The sequence below is a fragment of the Cnephaeus nilssonii genome, assembly GCF_951640355.1.
Source record: "Cnephaeus nilssonii genome assembly, chromosome: 13".
NCBI lineage: Eukaryota > Metazoa > Chordata > Mammalia > Chiroptera > Vespertilionidae > Cnephaeus > Cnephaeus nilssonii.
In genome coordinates this window covers 4,780,715-4,801,200 of record NC_137084.1, presented here as the reverse complement: position 1 = coordinate 4,801,200, position 20,486 = coordinate 4,780,715, and the positions used below count along the sequence as shown (strand labels likewise).

General features: G+C 64.9%; 1 protein-coding gene across 14 annotated transcripts in view; it reads left to right on the top strand.

Moving 5' to 3' along the window:
* Positions 1 to 20,486, top strand: part of NRXN2 (neurexin 2) — a gene marked incomplete at its 5' end in the record, with an annotated part of 95,681 nt that overhangs the window by 45,924 nt on the left and 29,271 nt on the right. For 5 of the 14 annotated variants that reach the window (XM_079789282.1, XM_079789281.1, XM_079789292.1 and 2 more), the window contains 5 exons: positions 4,432 to 4,551; positions 4,959 to 5,343; positions 5,863 to 6,053; positions 7,683 to 7,856; positions 8,222 to 8,341. In XM_079789282.1, the coding sequence (XP_079645408.1) occupies positions 4,432 to 4,551; positions 4,959 to 5,343; positions 5,863 to 6,053; positions 7,683 to 7,856; positions 8,222 to 8,341 (990 nt within the window). Of the gene's footprint in view, positions 1 to 2,508; positions 2,540 to 4,399; positions 4,552 to 4,958; positions 5,344 to 5,862; positions 6,054 to 7,682; positions 7,857 to 8,221; positions 8,342 to 12,949; positions 13,698 to 20,486 lie in introns of those variants that run through there. The other 9 variants (XM_079789288.1, XM_079789287.1, XM_079789285.1 and 6 more) reach the window with 4 other exon arrangements.

The window sequence follows — 20,486 nt, the reverse complement described above, 5'->3', positions numbered from 1 at the left end:
AGCCGCCATGCCAGGGGCTCCTCGTCTGAGACGGCCATGCTGACCACGGTCCTTCCTCGGCGGCAGCCTCCCCTTCTGAAGTCCCTGCCCGTGGACTGGTTCTGCCCCCTTGAGCCGGACAGAGAAGTCCAACTCTCGTTCGAGGTGTAAGCCAGGCTCACTACACTTCACACCCCACAGCCCTTCCATCCCGGCCGAGGGCACGGCCCACGCGGCTGCTCCGCGGCTCTCCAGCGCCCTCTGGCGGCCGGGCTCCGGCCCACGGCTCGGAATGGGGCTGCCGCTGTGGCACCTTCTGAGAGGAGACTGGCCAGTGGCTCCTGGGACCCCTTGCATAGCAGCCTTCCCCACTGCACCCCCTGCACGCTGGGGGGCTGGGGTGGCAGGGCCTGGGGGGCCCGGGAAGCCGGTTCTTTCCCTCGGCTCCTTCCCGTGCAGGTGGCTTCCTCCCACCTGTCCCGTCACACACCCTCTCCCCGCCCTGGGCTCTGTGTCCAGCCAGGGCCTCGGGGCATCGCGCAGACCGGTCACTGTCCGCCCCTGAGCCTGAGGCGCAGGTACCTGACTGGTCGGTGGGCGACCAGCTGCGCCCCCGGGCTGTGGTCCGCACCGAGGCCGTTTCCCCGTTCACTGCGGCTCCTGGCTTTCCCCCGATGGCGCTGGCTCCCTCCTGGGAGCCCATCTTCAAGGGGTTTGCTTCCCTCTCACCCCACTGGAGCGGGGGCTTCTGAGGGTGTGGCCACTGCAGAGGGTGGGCCTGGAGCTGACACCCCTTCTCTGGACAGACGGACCCCATCCTGGCGCTCCCCCTTGGAGTCAGCCTGCCCTCCCCACCCTCTTTTTTCTTTTTTGGACCCTTCATTGGTGAAGACTCTGCTGGCCCCGAGAGAGCCCCCGTGACCTGACTCCAGGCCTGGCACCCCCCCAACCCTCCCCCTCCCCCTGCCTCTCCCCTCCCCCTCCCCCGTCCAGCTTCTCCTTCCTTCTGCTCCCTTTTCTTCCTCTTTCCTCTCTGCTCCCTCTACCTCCTTCCTCTTTCTGGGTCTCTGACTTCCCCGTGTCTGCCCCTTGGCCTTCGGCCTCCTCTGCGCTCCCGTGGTGCCAGGCTGTGGCTCAGGGTCCCGGCTGCTCCCCCACTGTTCTGCTGCGGTTGATAACGCGTGTGGAGCTCAGCGTACTGCCCGAGGGGCCGTGCCCCCCAGAGCCACAGGGGAGTCAGTTTGCCTTCCCTGCAGGAACCTTCCGGCCCAGGGCATGCCAGGTGCCCGACGCCCCTTGCTTCCTGGTCCCTGGGGTCTGGGCAGAGCCTGTTCCGGCAGGGCCACTGGATGCCAGGATAGTGCTGCTAACAGCACTGGGCACTGCCCCCTCTGAGAGGCCAGGGACAGCCCATTTCTTGCCCCAGCTCAGGACCCTCTTGCTCAGGGCCCTCGGCTCACGGCGGGGGGAGCTGAGGCTCAGGTTTGCCATTGCAGAGTCTCGGGCCAGCTTCCCTGCCTCCTGGTGCAGGACCAGCGGCAGCTCCTGCTGGCGGCCCGAGGGAGCGGCCCCACAGGACTAGTGCTCTGTCCCCCTCGGGGCTGGCCCGCTGGCAGGTTGTGGGTGATGTGTCCCCCGGGTGCAGGGGGTGGGCGGAGGCTCGGGGCCCCAGGGTGCTGCTCCGTGTAGACTGTGTGCTCTGGCCAGTGAGGCGCCCGGAGCCTGGAGTTGGAGGGTAGCAGCCCTGGGGCAGGGCAGGGGCAGGGGACTTGGCTTGTGGTGCCTGCCTGCCCCTGACTTGCTGTGCCCTCAGAAGCCATGCTTTGGGGGCCTCAGTGTCCCCATCTGTGAGGCCCGGCTGCTCCTAGGAAAACATGACCACCAGTTCCCCTTCAGGGTGAGGGGCCACTGGCCCGGTGAGCCTGGCATCCTCCAGGTTAGGCAGGGAGGAGGAAGGTTCCTGTAGGAGTGGTGCCAGCCCCTGGGGCTTGGGGAGGTCGGTGGCCACGGGGAGGGGCCCTGGGGCAGACCCCTCCTTCGGCTCAGAGCCCAGAGGACCTGGGGAGTGACGGGTCACCGCCTGGGCTCTGAGCCGGGAGCCGTCCCAGAGCAGGGGTGCAGGGACGCTGGCCTGCCCCACGCTTCCCTCCCGGAGACGAGGAGGTGTTGGGTCGGTCAAGCCCTCAGCCCCCCGCGATCCCATGTACGCTGAGATTCCCAGGGTGCCATCTCCCTCGGACAGGAGAGGCCTGGGCCCTCCCACGAAGGGAGAAGCGAGCCCCCTGCCTGTCACCTGCCTGCCCTGCCTCCCAGCCCTGGGGAGGGTTGGAGCCCTCTTGGGGACAGGAGGTACAGGGTCCCCCTGAGGAAGGGGAGAGGGCACCTGGGCACGCGTGGTCCCCGGAAAGTGGCCCCGGGGGAACCCCCGCCCGCAGACACCCCTCCCTGTGAAGGATGTAAAAAAAAAAAAAAAACTTGTTCTGCCTTTTTGTCTCCCCTCCCCCTCTGCCCGCCCCATGGCCCCCCCAGACTGCCTGCGCGTCGGCTGCGCACCCAGTAAGTGGCTTCCCTCTTCTTCTGCAGAGTCCCGAGGGGCTTGGGATGCTGGGCCCGGGTCTGGGGAGGGCCGGTGGCGGGGAGGAGGGCCGGTGTGGGGTTCGGCAGTGCGTGTGGGGAGGCAGGGAGCGGGGTGGAGGGGGTAGTGTGGTTGTGGACAGGATGGGCCAAAGGAAGCCAAACCAGGGAGAGCTGGTGGGGGTCCGGGTCAGCCTACTCACTGGGGCCGGGAGAGGGAAGGCAGTACCTCGTCATCTCACGTCCTCAGGAGCGGGGGACAGGGTCTTGGTGGCCCCGCAGCAGGATGGCCCACCAGGCTTCATGGGCTGGAAGGTGGAGAGAGTTCTGGGCCAGGATATCCCGCTGCATCTCCAGCGGCGGCCACAAGGGGGAGCGCGAGGCACGCCGGAAGGAAGATGCGGCTTGAGGTCCGTGGAGGCAGCGTGGTCAGGCCTCCAACAGCCTCCCGGCTCCTGCGTGGGCAGGGCCGCCTTTCGGCCACCTGGGGGCGCTCTCAGAGGTGGCAGCGAGGCTCTCGGCAGGGTGCGCTGGAGAGAGAGGGCATTTCTGAGCGCCCCAGCGTGCCGGGCTCCGCGCTGTCTGTGGTTCCGCATGGTGTGCCCGAGGTCGTGTAGGAGAGAGAGCACAGGACGGGGGCAGGCCCAGGCAGCGGGGCCGTGTGAGCTGAGTCTGTGTTTGGTACCTGTGTGCATACCCATGGTGACCCTGCTCCCTGCTGGCGTGAGCCCTGGGGGGCCCAGGAGTGACCTGGGAGTGCTGCAAGGTTCAGCACCATTCTAAAGAGAATCTTTTTCTTTTAAAAATCTTCACCCGAGAATATTTCCCTCCATTCATTATTAGAGAGAGTGGAAGGGAGGGGGGGGTGGAGAGAAATATCAATGTGAGAGACACATCGATTGGTTGCCTCCTGCATGAACCTCGACGGGCTGGGGATCAAACCTGCAACCCAGGTCTGTGCTCTTGACTGGGAATCGAACCCAAGACCCTCCTGTGCGTGGGCCAGCACTCTAACCATTGAGCAACACCGGCCAGGGCCAAAGAGAAATCTTTTTGTTTTATTTATTTTTCTTTAAATATATTTTTATTGATTTTAGAAAGGGGGAGAGAGAGAGAGATAGAGACATCAATGATGAGAGAGAATCATTGATCGGCTGCCTCCTGCACGCCCCACACTGGGGATCGAGCCTGACCAAGACTCCCACTATGGCCTCCTGGTTCATAGGTTGATGCTCAACCACGCTAGCCAGGGCCAAAGGTAAATATTTTTGTTTTAGACTTGGAAGCAGGTAATCCTGGCCTTGAATAAATGGTCATAATTCCTAAAAAGACATTCCCCTCTGGCCACGCTGAATGAGCTGTGTGCGGGGTAACCAGTGTGTGCAGGAGGGTCACCCTGGGCGCTGTGGAGCTGTGTGTCTGTGTGTGGGGCCCGTGCCAGCAGGAAGCTGGGTGTGCGGTGGGGCTCTGTAGTTGGGAAAGTTGTAGGTCTACGCATGTGTGTGGGGATTTAGCTGCTGGCTGGCTGCACACGTTGCTGTGGAAGGTCCTTAGGGGACAGGGAGGAGCATGTTGGTTGTAGGACGAGATTGTCTGTGCAGAGCCCAGGGCACAGCTCCACAGGCACGGGCCACGCCGATTCTCTTCGAATGGCCCCTGGGATGTTGTACAGAGTGGCAGTGCCGAGTGTGTCTGGGTGTGTAAGAGCTCTGTTCACGTGAGCGTGTGTAGCGGTGTGCATGGTGTGTGGCACAGCCAGGAATGTGCCGTAGGCTGTGTTTGAACTTGTGTGCACACGCCTGGGGCGGCGAGGCCGCGCCTGGGCTGTGCGTGTGGGCGGGCACAGAGGCCAGGCTCACCCCCCCCTTGGTGCCGCAGGTAAAGGCCCCGAGACCCTGTTTGCGGGACACAAGCTCAACGACAACGAGTGGCACACGGTGCGGGTGGTGCGGCGTGGCAAGAGCCTGCAGCTGTCTGTGGACAACGTGACCGTGGAGGGTAGGCGGCCTGGGGCCGGGGGGGTGGGGTGGACGCACGGCTAGTGGCCTGTGCTCGGCTCCGTTCTGGGTGGTGGCCACTGCCTCGGGCAGCACTCCATCGAGCTGCTGCTGGCACTCTCCCTCAGGGGTGGTGTAAGTGGGGGGCCCGGACCCCAGCACCATCCACCTCCCTGCAGGCAGTCTGTCCCCGGAAGCCTGGCAGCCCAGGACCAGCGCCCCGCCCCACCGCTCCTCCTGGAGCCAGGACGGCGCTGGCGTCGGCCCCGCCTGAGCGCGCTGGCTGATGTCTTTCCCGTGTGGCCCGTGTGTGGAGGGGCGGCTCCTGGGGACCCGAGGCCCAGCCTCAGGAATGGCCCTACAGTCCGCGCCCCAAAGCCACCCCTCATCCCTGGCTCCTGTCCCGAGCAGGACAGATGGCAGGGGCCCACACGCGGCTGGAGTTCTACAACATCGAGACGGGCATCATGACGGAGCGGCGTTTCATCTCGGTGGTGCCCTCCAACTTCATCGGGCACCTGAGCGGGCTGGTGTTCAACGGGCAGCCCTACATGGACCAGTGCAAGGACGGGGACATCACCTACTGCGAGCTCAACGCCCGCTTTGGCCTGCGAGCCATTGTGGCCGACCCCGTCACCTTCAAGAGCCGGAGCAGCTACCTGGCGCTCGCCACGCTGCAGGCCTACGCCTCCATGCACCTCTTCTTCCAGTTCAAGACCACGGCCCCCGACGGGCTGCTCCTGTTCAACTCGGGCAACGGCAACGACTTCATCGTCATCGAGCTGGTCAAGGGGTGAGGTGCTGGGCGCTGCGCCGCCCTCCAGGGCGTGGGCCCCTCCGCCACGGGCTGAGACGTCCAATCCCCCCAAACCACAGGTCAAGGTTCAAGTCCCCAAATACCAGCCAAGATGGCAAAACAGCACCCCCTCCTTCTGCCCTGGTGACTGACTGCCCAGCTACGTCCCTGCCAGGGGGTTCCCAGTCACCTGCTCTCCCTTCCCTGTCCTGGCCGCCCTCCAGCCCCCTCTGCAGGCAGAAGACAGGCCAGTCCTGGTGGCCTCCTGTCGAGAGGACCCCAGCCTAGAGCAGCTCTGTCCCTGATCCCAGGGGACCCTGCTGCCTCCACGAACCTCTCCCCCGGCCAGCTCCTCTGTGGTCCTCTCTCCACGTTCCCCCCACGACCACAGTCCTCGTGCGGGGGCCTCCCCCTCTACCCCTCCCTCCATGGCACGGAGGACCCTGCCAGGTGTAGTTCCTCCTTCCCAGCCTTGCCCCCACCTTGACCCCGTGTCTCCTCCCTCCCGTGGGGCAGGTACATCCACTACGTGTTTGACCTGGGGAACGGCCCGTCCCTGATGAAGGGGAACTCGGACAAACCCGTCAATGACAACCAGTGGCACAACGTGGTGGTGTCCAGGGACCCGGGCAACGTGCACACGCTCAAGATCGACTCCCGCACTGTCACGCAGCACTCCAACGGCGCCCGGAACCTCGACCTCAAAGGTGGGGCCCGGCGCCCCTGGACAAGGCCTGGCCCTAGACCAGATCCCCCCTTGGCCCCACAAGCCCCCCCCCCCCATGGGTGCCCTTCCACTAGCGCGATTCTCCCTCCTCCCCTGCCCACGGTTCCCACCTCTGCCCGGTCTCCACCGTGGCCACCTCCCTGTCAGAGGGCTGCTCACTGCGGGGCTGCGTCTCAGCACCGAAAGCCGGTCCCGGGGTGCCTCTCCTGGGGAGCTCGGTGGCCTCACCCTACAGCTCGGAGGAGGTGGCCCCGGCCTTCCGAAGACCTCCTGGTCCAGCAAGCTTGAGAAGCCTGGGATGGGGGGCTGGAGAGTGAGCAGGGAGCTCAGCACCCTGCCAGACGCCCCCCTGGGAGGGTTGGGGGGCCGTTGGCGAGGGGAAATGGGGTGGCAGTAGCTGGGTCCCGCATGCTGTCCCGTCCTATACTTGGGGCCTTGGCTGGGCTAGCTCTGGGGGCGTTTTGGGCTTCCCTGGTGGGTCAGCATGATACCAGGCTGCCACATTCCCCAGCCTCTTCGGTAGCCGTCACTCACGCCTCCCCCAGGGGCTGGTTAGAGAGCAGGGAGGAGGAGGAGGAGCCCAGAAGGGTTTTGGAACAGAAGGGAGGACAATGCCCCTGGCTATCCCAGAGCCCAACGGGGCAACTGCTTTCCCACTCCCAAAGCCGCCCTCAGCCCCGCAGGGACCCTGGTGTCAGTGGGACTCAGACTGTCCGAGCTGGAGGGGGACCCTCAGAGACCATTGGGTTCATCCCCTCTTGGAGAGGTGGCGATAGAAGCTTCTGGAAGCTAGATGGCTTGCCTGAAGTCACCCAGTGAGCAGGCAGCTGAGCTGCGAGTGGAAGCTTGGCCAGACCCTGGGCCAGATGTTGGGCATGGTGCTGCCAATTCTCCTTGCTCCAGAAGGGGGCGATGTGTCACAGATAACCCACAGCGGTAGCCACCTGGGGTGGTCTGGGCCTGTCTGGGTTGCGCTGAGCTCATGGCCAGGGCATCAGGGTTGGCTGCATCTTGATGAAGTTCTGCTGGGCAGGGGGGGGGGGGGGGGGCACGGGGGGGCAAACACCCAGGGAGTCAGGTCGCTGAGGCCGGACACTGATGTGGCGTCAGGCGCTCCCTAGGAGCACTCCCCATGTCGCCCAGAGCTTCCGGCCAAGCCTTCGTCGTCGTCGGGGGACTGAAGCTGGGCTTAGAACCCCCCAGGAGAGAATTCAGGGCAGGGAGAGGCCGGGGCGAGGCCTGCAGGAGTTCTGGCGACGGAGACTTCGGAAGGGGGAGCCAGGGGGGTGTTGGGGCTGCACATTATGAAAGGCCCTGATTACAGGCCGGAACTGGAATCAGATGTGTGGGAGCGAGCGTGGAACGATTCCCTCCAGCTGCTCCCCACCCCCGCCGCCTGCATCTGGGCTGCTCTGGGAGAGGAGCAGACAGATGGCAAAGTGGAGAAGGAAGAAGGAAGAGGTGGGGGAGGGGACATGGAGGCGCTGGGTCTCCGTGAGGACGAGTCTGGGATGGGACCCTGCACGGCCAGGAGGGTCTGAGGACCCGACGCGCAGTCCGGGAGGGGCCTGGGGCCTGGAAGCCGAGGTTTGACCCTGTCCCTTTGCAGGGGAGTTGTACATTGGCGGTCTGAGCAGGAACATGTTCAGCAGCCTGCCCAAGCTGGTGGCCTCCCGGGATGGCTTTCAGGGCTGCCTGGCCTCGGTGGACCTCAACGGGCGCCTCCCGGACCTCATCGCGGACGCCCTGCACCGCATCGGGCAGGTGGAGAGGGGCTGTGACGGTGAGTGTGGGGAGGAGGAGGCGTGTGACCCGCAGCTGCAGGAGGGCCGGCTGCCAGGCAGACCAGGCGGCCAGGTGGCCTTCCTTCTCAGGCCTTGCACGTGCCTGCCCCCAGCTCTGGAGCAGGGGTCCCGGGGCTGAAGGGTCACGTGCTCTCCCTGTTGCCTCCCACCCTGGCCCCTTATCCCAGTTCAAGGCCAAGCCCGGCAGTCCTTGAGCCGCCCATTCCCCCACCCCACCCCTCATCAGTACTGGCCCTTCCAGCCTGGAAGACTGAGCCGGACCCTGCCTGGGCCTCAAGCTGCGCTGCCTCCTGGAGGGAGGGGCGTGGCTGAGCGGGTGTGTTCCTTCCCCCGCTTCTTCCAGGCCCCAGCACCACCTGCACCGAAGAGTCCTGTGCCAACCAGGGCGTCTGCCTGCAGCAGTGGGACGGCTTCACCTGTGACTGCACCATGACTTCCTACGGGGGCCCCGTGTGCAATGACCGTGAGTGCGGGGCGGGCGCTGGGGGCGGGTCCCGCCTGGGGGCTGCTGGGGAGGCCTCTGAGCCTCGATGCTTGCTTCCTTCTCATCCCTTCTGTCACGAGAGCCCAGGGGAGCTGCTGGCGACTGCCCCGCAGCCTTCTCTCTCGGGCCTGAGCAGGTCTGCAGCGGCCTGACTCTCGGGGCGACCCATCGCTGGCTGGCCTCCCTTCTTCGCTCCGAGCTGGTGGGACGTGGCTCCCTTCACCCATGCCCGAAGGTGTCCGCCTCTGCTGCTCTCCCCGTGCGGTTTTGGCCACGGGTTCACGTGTTGCATGTGTAGCTCCCACATACACACTATTGCAGAAGGCGGGGGGCTGGTCAGCCTGCACCCCCTTCCCTCGGTGCCCTCAGAGGGACGCAGTGGGAGCCTGTTACCTCCTCCAGAGGGTCCAGGCCCCGCAGGCAGGCTCAGGAGGTTCCCCGGCGGCCAGGCCGCTGGACAGCTGGCTTCCCTGGACATCGCCGAGCCCTTCTCTTTCCCGCCCAGAACCCCAGCTGCAGGCTGTCTCTTGGAGCCACAGGGACACCCCCTAGTGCCCCTGCCTGCTCCTCCTGCCCTGGTCGCACATGGTTTGCCCCGCCCCCTCCAGGGCAGCTCCAGCAGCAGCTTCCAGGCCCTGTGGTTGGCGGCCCGCAGCTGGTGGCAGAGGAGGACAGCTGGGGCAGGGAGGCGGGGCAGCTGCCACCTTGAGGGGGCTTTTGGAGTTTCCCTCTGATGATGGGGAGAGGGTGGGGCGGCCCTGCTGAGAGACCAGGGGTGTGAGCACTGAGCTTCGTGGGGAAACACACACACACACACACACACACACACACACACACACACACACACACACGAGGACAGGGCTTCTCCCTCCACTTTACCAACATGGAAACTGAGGCCCGGAGGGGTGAGTGGGTCCGGAGGAAGTTCACAGTAGACCTGGGGTTGGTGCCTGTGCCTCTGTGTCCCCCGCGGCGCCGTGGACATTAGGGCGGAGGCCGTGTTTCCTGTGGCGTGGACGGTGCCGGGATGGGCTCCGGAGTGGGTCGTGGTTCTCCCTCCCTTGGAATGGTCCAGCCCATCTTCCTTGGCGCTTCCTGGTGCTCTCAGGCAGGGCCACCCTTGGGTACCTCCACATCCCTGCCCGTCCCCCAGGATTTTCCTCATCCGACCTGCCGTTCTGTGCAAAGCCCCCAGGCGATGGCCAGCTGGGCACTGCAGCCCCCGCTGCCGGAGTCAGGATGGGGCCGGGCTGGCCCCTTCCCTGCAGCTCATTCCGCTGCGCTCAGATCCGAGGCGGCGGTCACGTTGCTGCCAATAGTAACAGCCCCCTGACTGGCTAGCGTTCGGGAGCTTGCAAAGCCTCGTAACTTGTTTCTTAGCTTCTCGGAGAAGGCAGTGGGGCAGGGACCCACCTCCCCCTGAACTGAGGAGGAAACCGAGACCAGCGGGCGCCGGGCCCCTGACTCCCACGCACTGCCGCTCAGCAGTCCCGGTGCTGGAGGTGCCCGTGGGGGCCTGGCGGGGTGCAGGGGGTCAGGGTGAGGAAGCACGGCCGCCCGTTGTTGTTACCAGCCTCCCACAGGGTGGAGCCTTCTGGAAGGGGCATAGAGATGGGTGGGGGCTCAGGGGTCACACTCGTTCAGCAGAGGTGCGGAAAGAGGTTGGGACTTCTCCCGGTCATGGGAGGCAGGGAGAGCTGGGGCTGGGGAAGGGTCCCCTACAGCGACACTGGTCTGCAGTCTGGCGGCAGAGCCGGAGAGAAAGACAAGGTGGGTGCGACCTGGAAGCCTCCAACCGCCGGCCCTGGGGCACTTCTGAGACCTCCCCCTGAAGGACAGGGTGACAGGGGTCACGCCGGCCCTGGGGTACCTCTGAGACCTCCCCCTGAAGGACAGGGTGACAGGGGTCACACCGGCCCTGGGGTACCTCTGAGATGTCACCTGGACAGGGTGACAAGGCAGGAACCTGGGCATCGGGGACTGTGCCCCTCTTCTCCGGAGTTGCGCCCCCTCCCGACCTCCATGCTGTCCTCTGGGGCTGTCTTCCTGGGCCCAGTGAGCGCCAGGGCCAGCGGGAAGCTGGCCGAGGCCTGTTCCGGTGTCCTGACCCCCAGTGTGAAGGTGCTGGGGACACAAGGGGCCCTTCATCCGGGAGAGGGACGGGGTGGGATGGCGGGGGCAGGGCCCGGACCCTGTCCTCGGACGGGTGGGGTTGGGGTGAGCTGTCTGGGGGATGAGCCTGGGATGAAAGAGGTGCAACCTGCAGGACGGCATTTCTCCTCTTACGGCCTCGGCCTCTCCATCTGTGACATGGGACCGCACCAGGTGGGCGTGGTGAAGGGACTGTGTCCCTTTAAGGCTCAGGAGTCTGTTCTGGGAAGGCAGCAGAGAGATCCAAGGGAGAGAACCCATCTCTTTGATGAGGTGGGGGGGGGGGGGGAGTAGAGAGAGAGAGAGAAGGAGAACAGGAAATGAGAAAGGAAGGAAGCTAAAGGGAGGGGCACGCCCTGACCTGCCGCGGAAGCCCAGGGCTCGGGGCGCAGGCCACGGCACTCCCAGGGGCCGCCTGCGGCTGTCTCCCCGGCACTCAGTTCTTCACCCTCTCTGCCCCTCTCACCTCTCCATTTGCTCGGCTCCTCTCTGCAGCCTCTATTGATCTCGCACACCTCTGTCCCTCCCTTCATTTGTACCCTCTGCCCCCCCCCCCTTCACTTCCCACTCACTGGTATCGATTGGCCTCCAGGCGGTTTCCCTTCCTCTCCTCTTGCTACCGGCTCCTCCCTCCTTCCCTCTGGGACCATGAATCTGCTGCCTGCTCTGAGCTGTGTCAGTCTGCATTTCAGAGCCAGGGGCACAAGACTGGGGCGGAGAGGGCAGCGGGACAAGGCTTCGGGGTGGGGGGGCCCAGCCCGCATGCGTCTCTCCTCCCTCCTGGGGCCGTGTGCCACCTCGGATCCTCCTCCTGGTACCTCTGAGGACCCTTTCTTCACTTCTGTAGGGCCAGGGTCAACGGGGCCTGGCATCTAGCCAGGGTGGGGTGTGGCAGGAGCTGTGGGGAGCTGGCCTGGGTCCTGACAGCACTGGGCACAGCATGCCGTGCGTGGGGCTACTGGTGGTAGTTTTGTTCCGAAATGGAACCAATAAGCAGGAGTCAGGCCTCTCGCCCCCTGATTCTCCCTCCCCTTTCTCACATCACCCCCTTCCCTTTGCCCCTCACACTTCTCCTCACCCCACTGCACTATTTCTTTGACTCCTTCTTTCTAGGTTCTGCCTCCACCTCCTTCCTCCTCTCCCCCTGCCCCAGGCCTAGCAGAGCCCCCTCTGGGCGGACCGAGTTGATGTGGGTGTGGAGGTGGCACCCAGGTGAAGGGAAGGGGGCCTCCTGCACTTCCCTCTTGGGCTATGACAAGTGCCTCCTGAGATCCCCAAAAGTCGGGCAGATCCCAGTGGAGGGCCCCCTCAAGGGAGAAGTGACTCCTCAGCTGGACATCAGTGGCCCGGGAAGGGTCTGTCCGCAGAGGTGGCCACTCAGTGGACAGCTGCCCTGGAAACTCGGGTGGAGGGAGAGGCTGAGGCTGGGGGCGGGGCAGGGGGAGTGGAGAGGAAGGCTTGGAGTCCAGGAGGGGTGTGCAGGAGGTTGGGGGCACCCTTTTGGGGAGGTGGGAGGAGGCTGTGAGTGGTGTGTCTTACTCCAGAACCTTTGAGGTTCTGGGTGCATTGTTTGTATGCACATAGGTGACCCTGTTTTGGCGGGTGAGCTAGGGGCAGTGTCTGTGTGTACTTGGCCATTGATTGCCTGTGATCAGACATGTATGTGTGTGTATGTATGCTTCTGTGAGCGTGTGCACACGCTCGGCCGAGTGTGAGTTCATGCGCCAGCTTCCAAGAGCACATGCATGCATGTATGTGTCGGAGCCTATGTGTGCATGCGCGCTCCCGCACAATGATGCCTGTATGGGCACGTGGGTGTCTCCGTCCCCAAGCCGGTCCACATCCTAGCGTACGCGTGTTCCGAGGGGTGCGTGCAGAGGTGCGGTGGCCACCTCTGCGCGCTGGACCAGCGGGCACTATTGGGGTTCATCCAGGTGCGGGGGGAGGGGAGGAGGAGGAAGAGAGCCGCCTCTCTCGCTAGCCTCAGTCCTGTTCAATTATTCAGCAGGGCCCCTTCTTCGGAGGGGGCGGGAGGGGAGCGCGCTCCCGGGCGCGGGGGAGGGGCGGGGCGGGGCGCGCGCCCAGGAGAGGCGAGCGCGGAGCCGGCTAGCCAGGTGCCCGCGCAGGAGCTGCCCAGCGCCGCCCGCAGACCGGGAGCCGCTCGGTCCCTCCGCCCTGCCCCCGCCTTCTCCCGCGCCGCCCCTCCCTCCTCTCCGCTCTCCCCTCCCTCCTTCCCTCCCTCCTGGGCGCCCTCCCTCTCCCTTCCAGCCTCTGCCTCTGCAGCAACACTCCGCTGCCTCCATCTCTCCGCCGGAATCTCGCCGGCTCGCGCCTCTCCTCTGCTCAGCCCCGCTCCCCTCCTCTCTCTCCCCTCCCTCATTCCATTCCCCCCTCACCCGGATTTGCTTCCCTTCCCCCTCCTCCCGCCCCCTCCCCCCGCCGCTCCCTCCTTTCCCCGGGCCTCCGTGGGGCGGCAGCGGCGGCAGCCGCGCGGTCGGCCCCAGCCCCGCCGGGCTCCCGCTTCTCCTCCAGGCCCCTCCCGGGCTCGGTTTTTCCGCAGGATTTCCCCTGCCGCCCCTCCCTGCGCGGCCCCCGCGCCTGCCCGGCCTCTGGGCCCGGAACGATGCCCCCTCCCCTGGGCGCTCCCCCGGGCTGCTGACGGCCCTCTGCGCGCCCGACCCGCCGGGATGCGGGGAGACCCTTAGCTCCCCGCGATGGGCCCAGGCGTCCTGGACCTCGCTGCCGCCGCTCTGCAGACCCCGGAGGCCCCGGCGGCATCCAGTTGATTTCGTTGGCTCCGGACCGAGGCGTGGGCTCTGGTTTTCCTTCTTTTCACCCCTTCCCCCCTCCCGGGGCGCGGAGCCGGAGGGGGGCTTCGCGGGGCTGCGCGGCCCCGCGTCCCCGCCCCCGGCCATGGGGCTGTGAGGCGGCCGCCCCCGGGCCGAAATGCCCCCCGGGGGGAGCGGGCCGGGGGGGTGCCCACGCCGCCCCCCCGCCCTGGCCGGGCCCCTGCCGCCGCCGCCTCTGCTGCCGCTGCTGCTGCTGCTGCTGCTGGGCACGGCCGAGGGGGCCCGCGTCTCCTCCAGCCTCAGCACCACCCACCACGTCCACCACTTCCACAGCAAGCACGGCACCGTGCCCATCGCCATCAACCGCATGCCCTTCCTCACCCGCGGCGGGCACGGTAAGTGGCGGGCTCTGCGTGGCATCGCCCCGTGTGCGCGGCCGGGCCGCACCCCAGCCTGAGCGCGCCGGCGGCCCCTCTGCTTTGCGGCCCGAGCCCCCTCACCTCCGGTCTCTGGCCCCCATCTCCTCAGCCCCACCTTCTTCTCTCCATCCCCCCTCCCCCCATCTCTTTATCACCCCATCTCTGCCTTCACCCCTTTCATTCCGTGCCTCACCTTCACCTCCGGATCCGATCTCTGGTTTCTTATCACCTTCACGTCCCCCCATCACCTCCCATCTCTGTCCTTTCACCTCTCTGCCCGCTCTCCCTCCCGTCTCTTCCTCATCACCCCCTCCATCTCCACCCCTCATGTCTCCATCCGGCCTACCTCCACCTCTGTCTGCCTCGCCTCACCTTCCCTTGGCTGGTCCAGTTTTCCTTTATGCACCCCATTATCTTTCTCCCCCCTAACCACCCTCCCACCCCTGACCATCTCTCATCCCTGCCCCTGACGTGTTCCATCTCTTCCCCTCTCACCTCTTCAGATCTGTCTCCTCCACCCCGTCCCCACAACCTCCCCTCTCCCTTTACTGCCCTCCACCACACTCCCCAGTCAGCCCCCCCCCCCCCCCCGCGGCCCGCCATTCTCCCTCCCCCCTCCCCTCTGCCCTGCGCCCTGCCGCCTCCACACCCTCACCTCTGTGGCCCTATTGCTTGGAGTTGACTTCTCCAATGCCAGTCTCCCCTGCACCTCCCCTGCCAGCCCCTGTCACTTCCCACTACTCTCACCTCACCTCGGCCCCCTCAGCCTCCCATCTCAAAACCCACTTCACTTTTCCTCTCAGACTCCATCACCTTCCGTTTCCGACCTCTATCACCTCCCGTTTCTGCCCACCATCACCTCCCATCTCCGTCGCCTCATCACTTCGTGCCTCAGGCCCGTAAGAGGCTCTGCACCTGCCCCCTCTGTCCCTGCCCCCCACGCATCGTTCCGGGTCTCTACTCCCCGTCACCTCCCGTGTCTGACCCTCGTCACACTTCATCTCATTTCCCGGTCAGACTGGTTCATGCTCCATGTCAGTCCCTCCTCACATTCCACCTCAGAGCTGCTGTCACCTCCTCTCGCAGAGAACCCGTCACCTCCCGTTTTAGTCCACTCATCACTTCCCCTCTCTGTACCACATCCCCTCCCATCTCTGGGCCTTCCATAGGGTACCCCAGTACCTCCATTTCTGTACCTCTCTCACCCCCGTCATCTCAGCCCTCCTTTACCTCCCATTTCTGTACCTCCTCACTGTTCACCCCTGTACTCTCATCACCTCTCCTGCACGTCCTTTCATCACCTCCCATCTCTGGGCCTTCCATAGGGTACCCCATTTCTGTACCTCTCACCCCCCGTCATCTCAGCCCTCCTTCACCTCCCATTTCTGTACCTCCTCACTGTTCACCCCTGTACTCTCATCACCCCTCCTGAACGTCCTCTCATCACCTCCCATCTCTGGACCTTCCATAGGGTACCCCATTTCTGTACCTCTCTCACCCCCCGTCATCTCAGCCCTCCTTCACCTCCCATTTCTGTACCTCCTCACTGTTCACCCCTGTACTCTCATCACCCCTCCTGAACGTCCTCTCATCACCTCCCATCTCTGGACCTTCCATAGGGTACCCCATTTCTGTACCTCTCTCACCCCCCGTCATCTCAGCTCTCCATCACCTCCCATCTCTGGACCTTCCATAGGGTACCCCATTTCTGTACCTCTCACCCCCCGTCATCTCAGCCCTCCTTCACCTCCCATTTCTGTACCTCCTCACTGTTCACCCCTGTACTCTCATCACCCCTCCTGAACGTCCTCTCATCACCTCCCATCTCTGGACCTTCCATAGGGTACCCCATTTCTGTACCTCTCTCACCCCCCGTCATCTCAGCCCTCCTTCACCTCCCATTTCTGTACCTCCTCACTGTTCACCCCTGTACTCTCATCACCCCTCCTGAACGTCCTCTCATCACCTCCCATCTCTGGACCTTCCATAGGGTACCCCATTTCTGTACCTCTCTCACCCCCCGTCATCTCAGCCCTCCTTCACCTCCCATTTCTGTACCTCCTCACTGTTCACCCCTGTACTCTCATCACCCCTCCTGAACGTCCTCTCATCACCTCCCATCTCTGGACCTTCCACAGGGTACCCCATTTCTGTACCTCTCTCACCCCCCGTCATCTCAGCCCTCCATCACCTCCCATCTCTGGACCTTCCATAGGGTACCCCATTTCTGTACCTCTCTCACCCCCCGTCATCTCAGCCCTCCTTCACCTCCCATTTCTGTACCTCCTCACTGTTCACCCCTGTACTCTCATCACCCCTCCTGAACGTCCTCTCATCACCTCCCATCTCTGGACCTTCCACAGGGTACCCCATTTCTGTACCTCTCTCACCCCCCGTCATCTCAGCCCTCCATCACCTCCCATCTCTGGACCTTCCATAGGGTACCCCATTTCTGTACCTCTCACCCCCCGTCATCTCAGCCCTCCTTCACCTCCCATTTCTGTACCTCCTCACTGTTCACCCCTGTACTCTCATCACCCCTCCTGAACGTCCTCTCATCACCTCCCATCTCTGGACCTTCCACAGGGTACCCCATTTCTGTACCTCTCTCACCCCCCGTCATCTCAGCACTCCATCACCTCCCATTTCTGTACCTCCTCACTGTTCACCCCTGTACTCTCATCACCTCTCCTGCACGCCCTCTCGTCACCTCCCCTCTCTGGACCCCGGTTGCTTCCATCTCGGTGCTCCGACATCCTCGTGCTCCCACCAGCCCTTCCCTTGACTCCCCTCATCTCCCACCACCGAACCCTCACCAGTTCTCACTCTGTCCCCTGCTGCCTCCGATTTCTGTGCTTCCATCATTTCCCATTCCGTTCGCCCATCACCTCTCATTTTTTAATCAATGTTTGTTCCCCCTCATCTCCCATGTACCCTCATCACTCCCATGTAGGCCCAGCATGGCCTCCCGTCTCTGCTGCCCCGCTATCGCCTCCATCTGCCCACCCTTGCTTCCCAATCTTAGTTCCCCCCCATCACTCCCATCTTCCCACCCCTTCCTTTCTAGTTCTCTCTGCTTTCCTCCTACCTCACCTGTACCTCATTTTTATGCCTCTCCTCTCCCCTCACCCAGTTCTCAGGGGTGGCCCCTCCCGCCCTCCTCTTCCTCGCCTTCCCCTCTCTTCCTCAGCATCGTCTTGTCTGGTCTGATCTCTGCCCAGCCAGGCCCTGTCCATGAGGCACGCGCCCGTCTCAGTCTCTTTCTCTCTTCCACGTGCCCACCCGACACTTAACTCTGTTTCTCCCCGGGAGCGCTCTGGTCTTCCGCGCCTCCTCCCTCCTCTGGACTGTCCCCCGCGGCTCCCCTGAGGCCCAGGGTTGCTCCCAAAGGGCCCAGATAGGACATGGTCTTTCTGAGCAACGAGGAGAGGCACAAAGGGGTGAGATGGGAAAGGGGAGCCGGGGAACGGGAGGAGAGCATTGTGGGGTGAAGAGGAGAGTTGGTGAAAGAGGAGGGAAAGGAGCGAGCCGTGGCCCAGGGAGGTGAGCAGATTGGAAGGAGGGGCCTGGGCGCGGTGTGGGGATGTAAGGAGCTGGGAGAGAAAATGGAGGAAAGAGCACAAGGTGGGGGTGGGGGGGGAACCTATGGGATGTTGGTGTTGGGATTGCCTCGGAGATGGCCACCCGCTTGCCAGGCACAGGAGAAAACAGCCCGCAGAGGGGCAATGGCTGCCTACTGGCACCCGGGAGCAGAGGAGGAGCTGAGGGGGCCGGGACGGTGCGGGAGGTGGCGGGAGACTGCGTGAAGGAGCCGGGAAGGTTAGGCAGGTGGAGGAAGGAAGAGGTGAGGACAGATGGGAGAGCAGGGCAGAGGCCAGCTGGCAGGCGGCACCCACCTCCGCTCCCCTAGCCATGGGGGTGGCAGAGGACAGGCTTCCCTTGGGGCCCCCCATTGGCTAGAGGGAGCGGTCAGCTTGGGAGACCTTTCCTCTCTGCCCCAGTGTCTCCTTAGCACCCCCAGGCGGGGAGCCGCTCTTCTGCACCCGCCCCTCTCCTTCCCTTCTCGGGCCTCACTGCTTTCCTTCTTGCCTTCCTTCCCCTGCTCGTCCCTCTCTCCTCCACGTACCTTCCACCCCAACCCCCCCGTTACGTAATACCCCACCGATCCTGACCCCGCGACACTCCTGCACCTGATGCTGGTCTGGGCCTGGGAGGACCAGGACGACTGGGCCCCAAAAACGGCCCGAGAGGGCGACCGTCTCCTGGCCCTTGACCCCAGCTTCGGTTTCGGAGTCCTTGAGGCGCTCATCAGCCCCGGCCTCCGTTGCGGGTACCCCTGGAGCCAGGGCGGAAGGGCGATCCAGCTCAGTCTGGGTCAGCAGCTTCCAGGAGTTCTGGATTCGTCCCCCCAGCTCCTAAGGGGGCCGGCATTTATTTTGATTCTGGATGTGGGTGTGTTCACTTGGGTTTCTAACTGGATGGTTTATGGCCAGGAATGGGCTTATGCCTTGAAGGGAAGGGATGTTGTATTCCAGGTTAGGGAGAGGGAGTGGCGCCCGGGGTCGGAGCCGTGGAGATCCCCCTGGCTGGGAGGTCCCTAGACAAGAGCCGGGGGGCTGTGAGCGCCTAGGAGCGGCCTTTTGAGACCGAGTGGGACCTTTCTGTCCTCGTGACTCCGTACCGTCCAGAAGAGGCGTGTCATGGTTCTGACGCTGCGGGACGGGGGGCACATGTAGGTTTCGCCGCAGGGGCAGCCCCGCATGCGTGTTTACATGAGGTGGTCTGTTGTTTGGGTCTGGGTTAGCTAACCGTGACCAATGGGGGGTTGGCTTTCTCTGGAATGCAGGTGTGTGGGAACTCTGTTAAATTCTTGATCTTTAGAGTGTTTTCCCGGATCAGTGACTTTCTGGGTCCGGGAGGCATTGAGGGGACTGACTGTGTTGGGGATGGGCCTCTGGGTGGTGGACCAGAGCGCGTTTGTCTTGAGCTTCTGGGGTGTGCACACCCCTGAAACGTTATGCTCCAGGGAGCTCACTGGTGGTTTCCTGGGGAGATGAGAACCGTGGGTCCGGACCGCCCCGGGCAGCATGTGGGCCTTGCTTTGCCCTCTCTGCCCCGCAGCCTTTCCGGAACCTTCCGAGGCTCTGGATGTGGTGCGAGGCCTGGACTCCAGCTCTGGGTGCCAGTCTCCTGGGCGTCTGGTGGCCAGGACAGCGTGGGGGTGAGAGGCGAGAGGCCCCTGAGACCCAGGTGGGCCAACCCCGGAGGGACCTGGCAGAGCCCCGCCCCTGCCCTCCCTCCAGCCCTCTGCGCCCTCTGGCGGGAGCGCGGGGCTGGGAGAGAAATGTCTCCCCAGGGCAATGACTGCCGCCCCAGCCAATAACCCATTCATCCTTCCTGTGCTCGGCGGCGAGCTGGGCCTCTGCGCCCACCCCCCACCGTGTCACCAACGCCCTTAGCCTCCCAGGTTCCCCGCCTAGTAAACTGGCTGCAGTGGGAGGCGCGCTGGGCCGTCAGCCCCGGGGGAGGCCGGGCGGGGCGGGGCGGCGGCACGTGCGCCCTGGGCCTCGGGGCGGGCTTGCGCGCGGCCTGCCCAGCCCCTGCCCTGCCCCTGCCCAGCCCCTGCCCAGCCCCTGCCCAGCCCCTGCCCCTGCCCAGCCCCTGCCCAGCCCCTGCCCCTGCCCAGCCCCTGCCCAGCCCCTGCCCAGCCCCTGCCCTGCCCTGCCCCTGCCCAGCCCCTGCCCAGCCCCTGCCCCTGCCCAGCCCCTGCCCAGCCCCTGCCCCTGCCCAGCCCCTGCCCCTGCCCAGCCCCTGCCCCTGCCCAGCCCCTGCCCTGCCCCTGCCCTGCCCCTGCCCTGCCCCTGCCCAGCCCCTGCCCTCGGGCCTCGGGGGCCTGCCTTCCTTTGTGCGCCCACCGCCATGTTTCGGGTGCTCCGTGTCTCCTGTGGGGTCTGCCTCAGCACGGGGGCCTTTGTGTGCAGCGGGGTGCGCCTTCCCCTGTGGGTTGGTGTGGGGCCTGTGGGTGCGGCACTGGGGATGTGCGTCGTGGGCCTGGGGCTTGGGGCGCCAGTGCCACCTCTGATCCCTCCGGCCTCATGCCCAGTGGGACCTGGGGCTGCCTGCACCTCAGGCGCCCGGGCTCAGGGGGGCGCTCTCCAGGACTAGGTGTGGTCTGGGTGACCGCTGGGAAAGGGGGAGAAAGGGCCTCCTTCCGCCCTGACCTGGGAGATTTGGGAGCTGGGCCCAGGGGGATGGCGTTTCCTTTGCTGGTTTGAGGGACCCAGAAACCCCATAAGCCCCTTCTTCGCCTGACTGGGAGGCCCCCGAGCCCCGGGGTGAAGGGGCGGCAGCCTCTGGTCCCCAGGCAGGGAGGGGGTGTGGAGGGGTCAGCACCTCAGCTCCCGGGCCCTCCCCACCCCCCACATTTGGCCCTGCAGTGTGTGAGTGGAGGGAGAAGGGAGGACCCGGGTATCACGGTCGCCATGGAAACAGCCGGATTTCCGAGTGCTGCGTTGGGAGGGGAGACTGTGCTGGCTGAGGCCTACCTGCTCCGGCCTCACTGTGTACTCCGCCCCATCCACCTCTCCACCCTGATCTTGGGGTCCCATCCTGAGGAATCAGCCCTCAGCACTGGGCCTTCCGGGGGCGGGGGGGAACAGGTAGGAAGCACGCGGGTGTCCGGCGCCTGCTGGCGGAGCTGTCCTGGCCACCGGCTGTGGCAGATGTCAGCTAGTACTCAAGGTGGTTCCTCCACCCCGTCCTGCT